The sequence below is a fragment of the Sapajus apella genome, unplaced genomic scaffold (genome assembly GCF_009761245.1).
Source record: "Sapajus apella isolate SASKATOON/1434 unplaced genomic scaffold, GSC_monkey_1.0 scaffold2, whole genome shotgun sequence".
In the NCBI taxonomy this organism is placed as follows: Eukaryota; Metazoa; Chordata; class Mammalia; order Primates; family Cebidae; genus Sapajus; species Sapajus apella.
Window position 1 is genome coordinate 79,024,029 of NW_022436942.1, and position 14,578 is coordinate 79,038,606.

At 46.7% G+C, this 14,578-nt stretch overlaps 1 protein-coding gene across 3 annotated transcripts in view; it reads right to left on the minus strand.

Annotated features, from left to right (window-relative positions):
- Positions 1-290: 290 nt before the first annotated feature.
- SPPL3 (signal peptide peptidase like 3) overlaps positions 291-14,578 on the minus strand; it is a 155,080-nt gene continuing 140,792 nt past the window's right edge. For 2 of the 3 annotated variants that reach the window (XM_032241989.1, XM_032241997.1), the window contains exons 7-11: positions 6,040-6,146; positions 5,217-5,380; positions 4,314-4,513; positions 3,190-3,299; positions 888-2,050 (exon numbers count right to left, since the gene is read on the minus strand). In XM_032241989.1, the coding sequence (XP_032097880.1) occupies positions 1,979-2,050; positions 3,190-3,299; positions 4,314-4,513; positions 5,217-5,380; positions 6,040-6,146 (653 nt within the window). In that variant the 3' untranslated portion in view covers positions 888-1,978. Of the gene's footprint in view, positions 2,051-3,189; positions 3,300-4,313; positions 4,514-5,216; positions 5,381-6,039; positions 6,147-14,578 lie in introns of all 3 variants that reach the window. The other variant, XM_032241980.1, reaches the window with a different exon arrangement.

The following is a 14,578-nucleotide window of genomic DNA, read 5'->3' on the forward strand; positions in this document are numbered from 1 at the left end:
GCCCCTCCCTACCCCCGGGTCTGTTTAGCCATTTGTATCCTTGAGGGCTGAGAAGGAAGGAGAGTGAGTCCACGAGTGGATTTTTAGTCTTCACCAAATGCAGAGGCAGTTTTGAGTTCTGTGGACAGCAGAAGCTTCAGTTCTTTGAGTATCATCTATGACTGGGCCAGAGCTGCAGGTGACCAGGTCTGGGGCCAGATAGGGTCTTCCCATTAGTCTTCCAGAACAGGAAGGAGATAGCTGGGAGCCGTTTGGTACCAACGACCAAAGTGAAGATGATGTGACAAAGGTTACAAAGGAGTCATTTATTAAAACCCCAGAAATGCCTCAGCAGGACTTGAAGACAACAGAGGAATCCAACACCCTGTTTGCTTCAGACTGTTAATGCCACATTGGGCGACCCCTGTGAGCTCAATCCACAGTGACTTCAACAACACAGCACACCAGTTCATTACATAGGTCAAGACGGAGGCAGCCACTGAGGCAGGGACCTTCTCCCGCCTTTGTGGTCGGGCATCCTCATGCCAACTGCAGGCTCTCTGCCTCTGAACAATGGACACCTGCTTACCAGGCAGGGCTGCTCAGGTAAAGGCCAGCAGCCATGATGCTAGTTCCTACCAGAACTCTGGGCTCACAGCAGACCACAGCACAGGTCCGGTCCTCAGGACAGAGCAGCTTGTTCTTTCCCCAGTTCCTGGAATTTAGGGCCCATCTCACAGGGGAATTTGACATTTGTCCCCACACCCGGTTGTCACCACAGGTAAACCAAGACTATAATCACAACAGCAAGGACAGGATTGTTTTCCTTTTTTTTTCTTAAAGGAGTGAGGGCATGGAAAATATACAGCACACCAATGAAACAAAATGTCAAAAAAAATACAAAAAAATAGAAAATAGAAAAATGTATTTACAAGTAGTACATTATGATGAGAAAGCACAAAGACACCTGCTGCTATAATACATGCATTGGCTCGAGAAGAAACTACGAAACACCCTGCGAGGAAGAAGCCTAGGAACAGAAAAAAAGGACCAAAAGGTTTGAACTCTTCATCCCTAATTTGCTACACTGATCAAAACCAAGTAAGGGCTCCTAAAGTCCATGAGTCTATCAGCACAAATGCTATACTGGTTTGTAACTGTGGGGTCAGTCGTGAAGGGAGGGACAGCAGCTGATCCATATACAAGGAAGCCACAGTAAACTGCTCGACATGCTCAAAACCACAGCAAGCCCCTGTCAGCTACACAGCGTGATCGTAGCAGGATTTAATTCTCGTTTATTCATATATATCTATGTGTGTGTTGATATATATATATGTACGTATGTATAAAAACCGTGCCCTTGTTCACTGCCAACACAACGTCTGGGTGGACATGAACTCATTACAACAAATTCTTATGTGGATGTTGTAAGAAGTCACTCAATGTCTGTGGATTTAATAAGTCACTTCACACCACAGAAAATATTTAATAAATCCAAAAAAAGGAAAGAAGAATATAACGACAGAAGAGCTTCTGTCTCGGTTCTCTGAAACTGAGTCCCCCACAGGAAACTGGTCCCAAAGTTCTCGAGGGTTCACTGAAGAAACTTCGGTTTGCTAATTTTTTTCATCCTTTTAGTGTTCAAAAGTTCTAAAAAGACTCCTCGCTGTTTTTAGTTTTTAAACAGTCAAATCTCCATCTCCCCCACAAGGTAACAGTCTGGTGCAGATCCTAAAAACGAGGGAGGAAGGAGCGCTGGGGAGAGGCCTGTCCCTCTGGAAGGGGCCCCACCTCTGCATCCGCAGGAAGAGAAGGAGCCAAACAGTGCTCCAGCACCTCTCTCCTGCAAACAAGCTCCCTTTAAATGCCAAATCCAGTCACACGGCAGTTCCTTAAACAGGTACGTTTCTGAGTACCAGGCCAGCTCTTAGAGGAAACAAAACCACAAGTTGAGAGAAAAGGACTATGATGGCCATCTGGTCACTTTCTACATGATCCATCATACTTCCAGGAATCGGGAGCTGCTGGACTTGGAGTGGAATGGCTCAGACCACATCCGCCGGAGGTCGCCCTGGGAAACAAGGGACTTTCTCAGTTACGGATTTAAACACGAGGCACACACGGCTAGGATTCTTTTTAAAAACTTTTTTTTTTTTTTTTTTTTTTTTTCCAGATACAGTACAAGGTCTTCCTATGTTGGCCAGGCTGGTCTCAAACTCCTGGGCTCAAGCACTTCTCCTGCCTTGACCTCCCAAAGTGCTAGGATTACAGGCGTGAGCCACTGAGCTTGGCCCTTTTCTGGTTCTTTTTTTGAGATAGGGTCTCGCTCCGTCACCTAGGCTGGAGTACAGTGGTAAGATCTCAGCTCACTGCATCCTTGGACTCCTGAGTTCAAGTGATTCTCCTGCGTCAGCTTCCTGAGTAGCTGGGATGACAGGCACTCACTCACCAAGCCCAGCTCATTTCTGTATTTTTAGTAGAGACGGGGTTTCACCATGTTAGCCAGGCTGGTTTTGAACTCGAGACCCGCCTGCCTCAGCCTCGCAAAGTGCTGGGGTTACAGGCGTGAGCCAGTATGTGCGCCCTGCCCCCTTTCTGATGCTTGGTCTGAGATCAGATTGCTTCTGTGGGAAATCAAAGAGCATTTAAATCTTACCCACTGAAAAGTAAGCCATCATTTTTAGGACTCCCTAGTACGGATGCTTTCAGGCTCCTTGAGCAAGGAAGGGGTTTTACCAACTCTCTAGAGGCAGTGAGTCAGGTGATCTGGGCAAGTATCTGCTTCGTCATCTGTAAAACGGGGCTGAGAATAGATACCTGGGAATAATGGGCTCTCTGACTCTGGTTTTATTATACGCTGTCCCAACACTATTCACTCTTAATTATTCCCCAACTTTAACATAGTGTTAAGCTGTTAGGTGGCAGGACGGCACTGCTCTTAACAGAAGCAGGAAGTTCCCACAGCTGGGTTTGGGGCTTTTAGTTAATTAACCCTTGACCAGGTGGTGTAGTGGCCTAGCTCATTAGCGTTTTCTGTCAGTGGCTGCGTGAATCTGTAAGCGTCTGCCAGCGTCAAGGTAGCACACACACTAGCCAAGATCAAAAGCTCACTTGGGCGTAAGCAGAGCCACCTCAGCCAGGAGAGCACAAACCCAGGCGGCAAGGCCAATCCAAGGCACTGCTTTCACAGGCTTAAACCGCTACTCTTACCTTTAAGTAGGCCATCGTGAGGAGTGGCAATAAGGTAAATGGCACCAAATAGAGAAGGGCGGGCTGGGCGGCTCGGTGAATGCGAGACGCCACAGTAGCAGTGAGCAGGCCTGTGAGGAGAGAGGGGCATCCGTGAGACAGGAGAGAGAACCCGTGTCACCTGGCTGATGTTTGGCAAAGTCCTGCGACTGTACAGACCCAATGTGCTATAGTCCATTCTCTGGCTGGGTTTGAAATGCCCAGCTGAGGCAGTTGAAGAAATGTGGATCAGCACGGCTTTAAGGAACACCTCCAACTCCAGGGACCCATGATTGACCCAAGTCTCACTCCTTGCTCAGGTTCCTGGGTTCAAACCCCACCTCCGCCCCTCTGGAGGGCCGGACAGTGTGCCTCTGTCTCCTGTGATGCTGCACCTTGGGAGGCAGAAAACCTGGGTTCAAGTTCCACAATGGCTAACATAAGCACGGTTCAGGCCTTCCACCTCTGCGGGCCTCAGCCTGCTCATCTGTCTAACAGGGACACCACTACTGGCCTTGCCCCTCTGAGTTTGTGGACTGAAATGAACCCATATGTATGAAGTGCTGTGGGACGCGGACTGTGCTGGGGTTGAGCAGGCCGCAGCAAGTGCAAGAGGTGTTCCTTTCCACTCACTCTGCAGGAACGACTGCACGTGCAGGCAGGTGACTATTTCCCAGACCAATTACAACTGTCTCCTCTCTGCCTAGATGTGAGCTGGCTAGAAAGCTTAGTCTAGGTCAGAGTGCCAGAAACGTAGAACTAATGGATGTAATACCTGTTGAATCAAGTAGGAAATAAATACAACAGTTATTACACTCAAGGGGAAGATTTAAGCACGGACTCATCCACTGTACTGTGTGCTGTGTGTCCTTGGCTGTGAGGACTGACCGTGTTTTCCTACAAGGTTCTTCAGACACACTGTTGGAGAGGCAACTGGCCTATCCAGTACACAGAACATTTATCTCACGGGCCAGGTTGTCTGTTACAGCACCCAGGATTCCTGCTCTCCTTCCATCCAGTATCTGCAGCTAGAAGACCTGACTGAATCCCAAGGGTTGAAGGACAGCCAGAGAGAGGTTCATCTGCAGTCTCTCTGGTTCCCTTACCTACGAAGTATCCGATGAGGGTGCAGTGAAAGTAGGAGACCTTCTGCATGCGCCCGGAGATGTTGGCAGGCCCAGGGGCACCACAGGAGTCCCCACTGGCTTGTTTTTTGTAGTTGTCATAGCGAAGGACAAAACAGAGCAGGAGACCAGGCATCACAATGTCTCCAATGCCCAACATGGAGAAGTGGCTGCCGGTGGAGCTGGAATGCAGTTTCACAGGTTAGCGATGTCACACTCTGCAACACTTTCTGTTCCTTTTGTGCAAAGTCTGTGAGCTTTTTAAAGGAGTCAAAGAACTTATCTGCATGGTAGATGGAAATCTCTTCTGATTGAACACAGTTTTGAAGAGTTTAGAGATAAAAAGCTGTGACAGTACTGGCACTAGAGGTCTCCACTGGGCCCCGGTGTTTCAGGAGAGCACCTTGGAAGTGCCCTGCTTATGTGCTGCTTCCTCTAGAAATGTCAAGCAATGATTTGTGACACATTTACTGCCGAGACTTCAAATAAGCACCTGGCTACTATTACAGATGGAAGATTAAAGCAGCACATTCATTTTGCCAAGATCATATTACCAGGAGCTGTATAATTCTACCATTAGAACCTATTTTACAAATATCTTTCAAGTAAAAAGGATCAAGATTCTCCTCCCTCCAGCCAACTTTAAACAGTGGAAACAGCAGTAAGGCATGGCTGTTTGTGGAAATTAATAATAAAAGGCAGCGCCTGGATCACTTAGTGATCATCCTTGGTAAGCCAAGAATCTCATCCTCATTTCCTCTTCTGCTGCATGGAGATAAGGACCCTAGGGTGGGATTAGAATGCTGATGACAAAAGAGACTGACCAAGGCGGGGAACAGATAGGCACAGGAAAGCAGTGTGATCCTTCATAGCCTGAGGTCCTACCTTGGGAAGACCAGTTTTCCAGGCAGAGACAGGCGAGGAACATCACGCCCAACATTGGGCCCCAGGTGGAGCTTCCGGGATAGAACGTCAAGGGGATTGTCAGCCGGCTGAGTGGCCACCTTCACCATGACGTTGCTATTGAAGATGTAGGCTGAGAAAAATACCTGCCGAGTTGGAGAGAGGCAGGTATTTAACAGAGGGAGCTGGAAGCAACCTGCTTTCAGCATGAGCCCTCCTTGCTCTTAAGAGCAGCATCTCAGAATGCCCTGACTGCAATGCTTTGTATGACTGGAGGAGAAAGAAAATCTTGCTCTTCCTGTGTACTTGCTAATGTCTGCACTCTCCACACCCAGAGATTACTCCCTTGACAGGGTGGTCCTCACTGCAGCCAGCCTTGTCAGCAGGTTACCTCCTCTATCCTCGGAGTCACACACACACCACCTACTGAACAACCTCTCAAGACTGACTATGAATGCTTTTTTTTTTTTGAGACGGAGTTTTACTCTTGTTGCCCAGGCTGGAGTGCAATGGCAGGTTCAAGTGATTCTCCTGCCTCAGCCTCTCGAGTAGCTGGGATTACAGGCATGTGCCACCATGCACGGCTAATTTTGTATTTTTAGTAGAGAAGCGGGCTTCTCCATGTTCGTCAGGCTGGTCTCGAACTCCCGATCTCTGGTGATCCGCCCACCTCGGCCTCCCAAAGTGTTGGGATTACAGGCGTGAGCCATCATGCCTGGCTGGATACTTCTACTTAATAGTTTTCAGGAGTGAATGCTTTAATTCAACACAAAGGAGGGGAGGGGCTCCAAGGACAAACACTTACCCAAAAGACATCATAGATTAGAAGCCCTGAGAGAAGCAGGCAGGAGACCTTGAGGCTCGGCAGGCGGACAAAGGCGATCATGGCGACACAGAGACCCATGGCCAATGCTGGGGAGGAGACGGGATACAGCAGACAGCAGTCAGTGCGGACTCCAGGCTCATCCTCTTTCTACTAGCTATGCCCCTGAACAGTTTGCCATTCCCTCAAAAATCAGGCAGCCCTAAGCTCCAGCTTCAGAAACTCACATGCAATTCGTGCAAAGCACCCACTTCTTCAGTCCATTTGGACTTGTGGAATTTGGGGTGATTGCTTTCCTCCTGTTAGACATACTGCTCAGCTGTTGGAGACCCAAGAAATGTTCTACTTCAAACCAGTCCTAGACCTTCTCACTCTAGTTTTCTGCCTTCCCTCCACTGTTGTGGAAATGTCCTTGCTCCTTGCTTTAAGATGAACTCACACCCTAGAAAGCATCTCCTTCATTCACTTGGAAGCATCATCCCAGCAATTAACTGCATTATAGAAAACTGGTGAATATAGTAAAGCAAAATGAAAAAAATTATGTTCCCACTTTTCAGAGATTACCATTGTTAAATATCTTCGTATAATTTTTTTTTGAGATGGAGTCTCACTGTCGCCCAGGCTGGAGTGCATCGGCATAATCTCGGCTCACTGCAACCTCCGCCTGCTGAGTTCAAGCGATTATCCCGCCTCAGCCTCCTGAGTAGCTGGGATTACAGGCGCCTGATACCACGCCAGGCTAATTTTTGTATTTTTAGTAGAGATCGGGTTTCACCACGTTAGCCAGGCTGGTCTTGAACTCTTGACCTCAGGTGATCCACCTGCCCTGGCCTCCCAAAGTGTTGGGATTATAAGCGTGAGCCACTGAGCCCAGCCTAGAATTTTTTACATACTTTTTTTCCCATAAAGTCAACAACCCCCAGTTTCCATTTGGGTGAATTTTCACCTCATTTAATAAAATTTCTCTATAGATCCCAAAATGTCTTTTATAGATGGTTTGTCCAAGCTGGTTTCCAATCTGGCATAGTTCTCCCCCTGCCAACATTTTTTTTTTTTTTTTTTTTGAGACAGAGTCTTTCTTGCTCTGTCGCCCAGGCTGGAGTGCAAGTTGTGCAATCTTGGCTCACCACAGCCTCTGCCTCCCAGGCTCAAGCAATCCTCAGCCTCCCGAGTAGATGAAACCACCGGCATGCCAGCACACCTGGCTAATTTTCATATTTTTTGTAGAGATGGTTCTTGCTATGTGGCCCAGGCTGGTCCCAAGCAATCCTCTCACTTTGGGCTCTCAAAGTGCTGGGATTATAGACATGAGCCACCATGCCCAGCCTACAGTCCTTTTTTAAACAACTTGCTCAAACTGGAGTCATGTGTCCTATAAAACACAGAACCTTCTGGACTTTTCTGGTGCCCTCCTACTGTGGTGGTTGGCTTTTCCTCTATCCCATCTAGTTTTCATAAATTAAATGTTACCATCTGAAGGCTCAATCACTTCTAGCAGGGCTTTCATCCGTGCTACTCCACTGATACTGCTCCTGTGGGCTTGCCAAAGATCCCCTGTGCTAGACACAGTAATCAACCTCTGTTGTCCTTTTACCAGACCTCTAGGCAGCAACCCGCCCAGCTTATGGCTCCCTTCTCCCTTTGTTCTCAGGACAATGTGCCCTCCTGTTCCTCCCCCATCACTGGCCACTCCTTTCCAGGCTTCTCGTAGCTCTTCCCCAATTCCGGAACTCTGTGGGCCTGTCTTCAGATCTTTTCCTCCCTCTCGGTGATCTAGTTCAATCTCAAGGCTCTTGAGACTGTCATCAGCTCGCACATTTTTATTTCCAGCCTGAATCTCTCCTTTGAGCTCCAGAATACATCCTATGGCCTAAGGGACATATTTGTTTGGCTAATCGGCCTCTTGAATCTAACGTGGCCAAACTCAGCTCTTAACTCATTCCCGGGTAGTCTTCTGTCTCCAAGCATTTATTCTGTGTTTCCAACTGTGCAGATGGAAATCTGTGGTGTCATTTTTGACCCCTTTCTCTCTCTTTTACACCCGCTGGCACCAGCCACCATCCTCTACTGGCGTGCACTGCTGCAGTGACCCCAGCCTGGCCTCTCTGCCTCCAACTTAACCCCTACAAGTCTCCTCTTCACAGGGCAGACAGGATCAGCTGCTTAAACCCTAAGGCAGGTTTTAAATGTCCCCTGGTACAAAACTTAACTTCCCGCAGAGTAAAAGCCACAGCCTTCACACTGGCTGACAAGGTCCTGCTATGACTGTGACCCTTCAGGTCACTTCCTGCTACTTCCTGTGGCAGGCACAGCAGCCTCCTCACTCTGCCCCTATGCCACTGCTTCAGTGCTCTGCACTTGCTGTGCCCTCTGCCTGGAACAATCTCCTCCCAGAACCCAGCTTGCTCCCCCTCTCGTCTTTTACAGGTCTTTACTCAAGCAGTAGCTTCTCAATGACAGGTGGACTTTCCTGAAATTAAAGATTATACTTCCGGCTCCTGCCTTATTTTTCATCTCTCAACATTTGATATACAAAATCTCTTTTTTAAAATGTTAAACATTCTCACTCCCCTCAACTCCAGTGAAGGCTCCCTGACAGCATGGCTCCCTGCTCATCCCTGCAGTCTAGACCAGGGCCTGGCAGGTGCAGGCCCCTTCCTTCAGCTCTCCTCCTCCATTGTTCTGTAAACACAGGTTTGATGAGGAATTCTTCATGGGGTCTTGTGGTGGGATGAATGTCCAACTCCCTGGGCAGGGAGGGCGCTCTCCACTGTGCAGCCTAAGCACTCAACGTGCGTTCCTGTGGCTCTGTTTTCTATCCCCTTCAGCACCACGCCATCCCCCCACACACAGTGTTCTTTCTCGCTCTACACAGAAGGTCCTGCCCCTAGCTCCTTCATCTGGAAAATTCATCCTCGTTCTCAAAGAGCCAGGTCAGAGAGCCCTTTCTCAGAGTCTTTCCTGATCCAACCACTAGTTGCTATTTTTGCTTTTTTTATTTACCTCTGGGAGATGGAAACGCTCTTGTTGCCCAGGCTGGAGTACAATGATGAGATCTCTGCTCACTGTAACCTCCACCTCCCGGGTTCAGTCAATTCTCCTGCCTCAGCCTCCTGAGTAGCTGGGATTACAGGAGTGTACCACCACACCTGGCTAATTTTTGCATTTTTAGTAGAGATGTGGTTTCATCATGTTGGTCAGGCTGGTCTCAAACTCTTGACCTCGGGTGACCCAACCCACCCTGGCCTCCCAAAGTGTTGGGATTACAGGTGTGAGCCACTGTGTCTGGCCCAGTTGCTACTTCTATGTGATGCCACAGAACGTTTGAATGTCTCTAACTCACTGGTCATTCTATGACAGCATGGGTGTTTATACACTGATGAGTTTATTCCCTATGCTAGCTGACCATGTACTCCTGGGAAATGGAAACTGTGTCTGATTATTTCTGTGGGTCCCTAGCACTTGACAGAGTAGACATTCAATAAATACTTGCTGAATGAATACAAAACTGTGTTCTATTAACTTCAAATTTCAAATTATTCTAAGGAAAGTAAAAAGCCATATAAGCAGATATATTTTTCACAGATCTGGTGGTAAATTATCAATATATGTAAAAAAGTGGATAAATACAGCAGCTTGGCAGACCCTGGACACAACTATATTAATATTTCATGGGTTCCTACTGTGTGCACGGTGCTGTATAAACCCAAGAGGAGAAAAAGCCGCCTCATCCCTACAACTGAGAAGCATTGGAAGAGCAAAATACACATATCATCTCCACTATCATTGTTATAAGCATTCACTGAGCTACAGGGTGCACTGCAGTGTGAATTTTGAAGAGATGTGGTCAAGGCCTAATTCCTGACTTTATAATAATATAGGATGTTTATTATACTAGGATCTCCTTTAATTTTTAAATACATTTGTAAAAACCAACCCGGTAAAATATACACAATGCATGTCATTTGAACCCAAGGAACTGTATTAGTTAGGGTCAGTTAGACTTGGCGAAGCTCAGAGCATTCAGGGCTGTAAAGGGATGACTGAAGCATGATCTTTAGGGCACTGAGAGATGTACCCAGAGCCCCTGCTCTGATCAACTCATGCGTATATCTGAAAGGATGGACCCTCCCATGATCATCATCTTTAGGAAACAAAGGTTTGGTTGTGCTGTGAGTCAATAAACAGGACATTAACAGGGAGCAGCTCAGCCAGCTGGAGGAACAAACAGCAGTGGTCAGCAGTAGGTGGGAAGCCCATAGGGCCAGAGCACAGGTGGAACACAGGTTTGTGTATAGAGGCTGGCTGGGGGTGATCTGTTCATGGACTTGGAAGTGAATACATGGAGTGCAAGGCATCAAGGGCACAAAGAAAGTAACAGAAGGCCTAGGACGGACAGAGAGACAGGAGTCTGTGGGGAGCGAGGGTCAGAGACTGAATATTGCAGCTCACCAATAACCAAAAGAAGGGTGGGGAAATAGGCTGGACACAGAAGGAAAAGGCCAGGCTCCTTGGGTTAAGTTTATGCACCTCTGTGACACATGCAGCTGACCTGTCCCTTACTGACCTTTTCTTTTTCTTTTTTTTTTTTTTAACTTCTCTGCTACCAGATCACAGTTCAATCTTTTTTTTTGAGACCGAGTCTCACTCTGTTGCCCAGACAGGAGTGCAGTGGTGTGATCTCAGCTCACTGCAACCTCCATCCCCTGGGTTCAAGTGATTCTCCTGCCTCTGCCTCCCGGGTAGCTGGGACTACAGGCGCCTGCCACCACGCTCAACTAATTTTTGAATTTTTTAGTAGAGATGCAGTTGCACCATATTGGTCAGGCTGGTCTCAAACTCCTGACCTTAGGTGATCTGCCTGGCTCGGCCTCCCAAAGTGCTGGGATTACAGGTGTGAGCCACTACGCCCGGCCCTTCCTGACCTTTTCTACTCAATTTACCACAGAATCATTTCATTCTAAATGTGCAGAAGCCTTGAAAGGTCATAAGGTCTAAGCATCCACTTGCTTTGTCATTCATCTCACGCTGATCCTCCTCCACCTGGGTCTAAACTAAATATGGAACAGACAGACTGCTCAGTGACAAGGTATTCCATGACTCCAGACAGTGTCATTCTATCCTAACCTTCCAAGTAAGACAGTCTGGGCTCATCTTCAGTGTATCACAGTCTTTCATCACGCACATGAAATCTGCAGCTGTTCTGAGGTGTCATCGTTCACGGCTGCTGCAGACCTTGCTCACGCCTCCGCCCACTTCCTACTCTGCTATGTCTCCTTCCCCTCCCTCCCTCCTCCTTCCCATGTACTGTTCGCTGCCACTGTCAAACACCTGTTCACATAATTTCCTGCCTTCAGGTCACCAGGTTCCCTTCTCCGTGACGAATCAGGTCTAATTATAAAGTTACATAAACTAAGGAGGCAAAACCTACACAGAATGGAGCTGAGCACCACACTGGCTCTGCCTCAGTGTCTTCTGTATTGGTTCCTATTCCTCACCCTATCCCTTCTCTCTGTCTGCGTTAAGGTGAACACCCTCTTTCCAATTAGGCCCTCTAGGTCCTCCCCACTGTAGTCTAAGTTCTGTGTATGAAGAGGCAGAATATATATCCCTTTGGACTGTCTCAGAGAAGGCTCTTAGAGGTATGTGGAATGAATACCACCGACCCAGCGAATACTGTCGCAAGCGATGCCATATTCCCAGAATGTGCTCTCAGTTAGTCACCAAGTTTGCCTGCCTTTCGTTCTGTCATTCAAGTAACTCTTAAAAAATCTTACCTCCTCCTCCTCAGGGCCTTTCAAGGCTAAAGTGAAGAGAGGTGCTCTCTTTCCCTTGCAGCTTCAGATACTCCTGAGACTCTTTCCTACAGCTGTACCAACACATTTAACTTTTGGTTAAATGTACATTAAAAGGTTAAATGTATATTAACCAAAAGTGTTGGGGAAGTAAATGATTAATCTCAGCCATTTAGCTATAGTTATTTTCAATTTATTACTGATATCTTTGTATCACACTGACTTCTACAACCAGTAGGGCCAGGGACAAAGATGTTGACACCAAACCGAGCTCAAATGTTCTCTACGAGGATTACCTGACCTGTAAGGTCTCTAAGCAGTGCTCACATTCACGATATAGGCTCTCTAGATATCTATGCCTTGTGTGGACCCAGTGCACCAAGAGTGTAGCATTTTATTTATTTATTTTTTTGAGACACAGTCTTGCTCTGTTGCCCAGGCTGGAGTGCAGTAGTGCGATCTCAGCTCACGGCAACCTCCGCCTTCTGGGTTCAAGTGATTCTCCTGTCTCAGCCTCCCGAGTAGATGGGACTATGCCACCATGCCCTGGTTAATTTTCGTACTTTTAGTAGAGATGGGGTTTCACCATGTTGGCCAGGTTGGTCTTGAACTCCTGACCTCAAGTGATCTGCCCACCTTGGGTTCCCGAAGTCCTGGGATTACGGGCATGAGCCACCGTGCCTGGCCAAGTGTAGCATTTTAAAACAAAGAATCAATTGTTAGATTTCTGGCACTGAACATTTTCTAATCATAGGTTAGTAGTAATTGCTGTAAAACAAGGGGGCTGAATCAGATATCTGTCAAGATTCTGTTAGCCCCTGAACTAGGCAGGGGATAGACTGTAAGCCAGGTCTCATGATTCTTGATAGGGTGCATACTCAATATTCATCAGCTTTTAGATAACATATCATCACTTATAGGTCAAACTCTTTCAAATCTTCCCAAATTTGAAAGGTTAATTTGCCAGATGAAACTGAGAGTAGATAGAACAGCCCTAGACCTCAGTTTGGGAAAACCCTGAAGTCCATTCTTAGTGTTAATACTTCTTAGTGTAGCCCTGAAAATAGTTTATCATCCTGTTTTCACTTAACTTCAAAGAACAGACTTTAATTAAGAAACACTAATTAAAAAACCCAGCCACCAAATATCACTGCCTACAAGATGATTTTTGATTCTGCAGAGAAGTCTGAAAAGAGAATATCCATGGCAGAGAGCAATCTCTTTCTGCGTATTACACACTACGGCTAGAATGCCAGGCTACTGTGATAACAGAAAACAAGTCAAACACTAGTCTGAGAAACAAACAAAAAGCTCAAAGGCTCTCTTTGAGGAAAAATTCTCTTCTTGGTCACAAGGGCAGTTCAACCAGTGCAAACTGGTAGGAAGAAGAGATCTGTGGATAAATAATAATGGAAAACTGCAATAATGACAAAAAATGTGGTAAAATTCTGATTAGGGTTTAGGGGAGCCTCATTGAACACTGAGCAAAACTTTTCAACTATGAAGTGAATTTTCCAGTGGAAATGTACTTCTGATAGTGGCCACTGGGAACAAATGTTTTGTCCCTTTGGCCAATTTTCTATCAACTATACAGTCTAGAGGAAGAGACTCTCATAGTAAAACAGACCCTTCAGTATGCCTTACAGAGAGGTGCTTAGCCCATTCCTCCTTTATTGAGTCTGATAAACCTGTCCCAGATCTGTCTGCAGAAGCACAAGGACAAAAATTCTGCTGACTTGCTCTAAAGTGTGTTTTCAATGGCTGTGAGAAGAATGTCACCTTCCACCATGCTGACTTTTTTTTTTTTTTTTTTTTTTTGAGACCGAGTCTCGCTCCGTTGCCAGGTGCTAGGCTAGAAGGCGTGGCGCGATCTCGGCTCACTGCAACCTTCGCCTCCTGGGTTCAAGCAATTCTCCTGCCTCAGCCTCCCGAGTAGCTGGGACTACAGGTGCGTGCCAACACGCTCAGCTAATTTTTGTAATTTTAGTAGAAACGGGGTTTCACCATGATGGCCAGGATGGTCTCGATCTCTTGACCTCATGATCTGCCAGCCTCAGCCTCCCAACGTGCTGGGATTACAGGTGTGAGCCGCCGTGCCCAGCCTTTTTTTTTTTTTTTTTTGGTGCCTTACTGTCAGTAAACAGGCATTTTTTTCTGTTCTGTGCAATGCTAAGGTAGGGGAGAGCTGAGAGTAGAAGGACCACACTGCTTATAGTTTTGAGAGACAGCTCTTCTTTTTTGGGTCAGCGGCTTAGTAAGCACTTCAAACTCTTAGTAAAACACGTAAATAATATCATGTGTGTCTGGACACATGGATAAAGAGATTCAAGAAAGGAGAGCCACCAAAAAGTCAGCAGTGAGATTACCAAGAAACTTAGACCACATGGAGGACTGCGACTTCAAGGTAGTTAAAATATCATTTGTCGTGATATGATGGGCTTTGTGCCTGTTAGCATCTAGACTGACCATCCTGCCGAGGTGATTACTGCTTTACATCACTTTAGTTAAATCAGTAGCACCTGGTGCTTTCATCCTCATTCCACATTTGTTTAGGTGGATTTATGTGTGTCATTATGGGGTGACCTCTCAATCTGTCATTTAAAGACACCATCACAAAACAGCTCGCTTAGGAATATGTGGTTCACAGTCATCCAAACAGCCAACTTATATGCACTCAAATAATCTGGTTTAGATTGTAACCAACTAACTTGAATTTCTACAGTAGG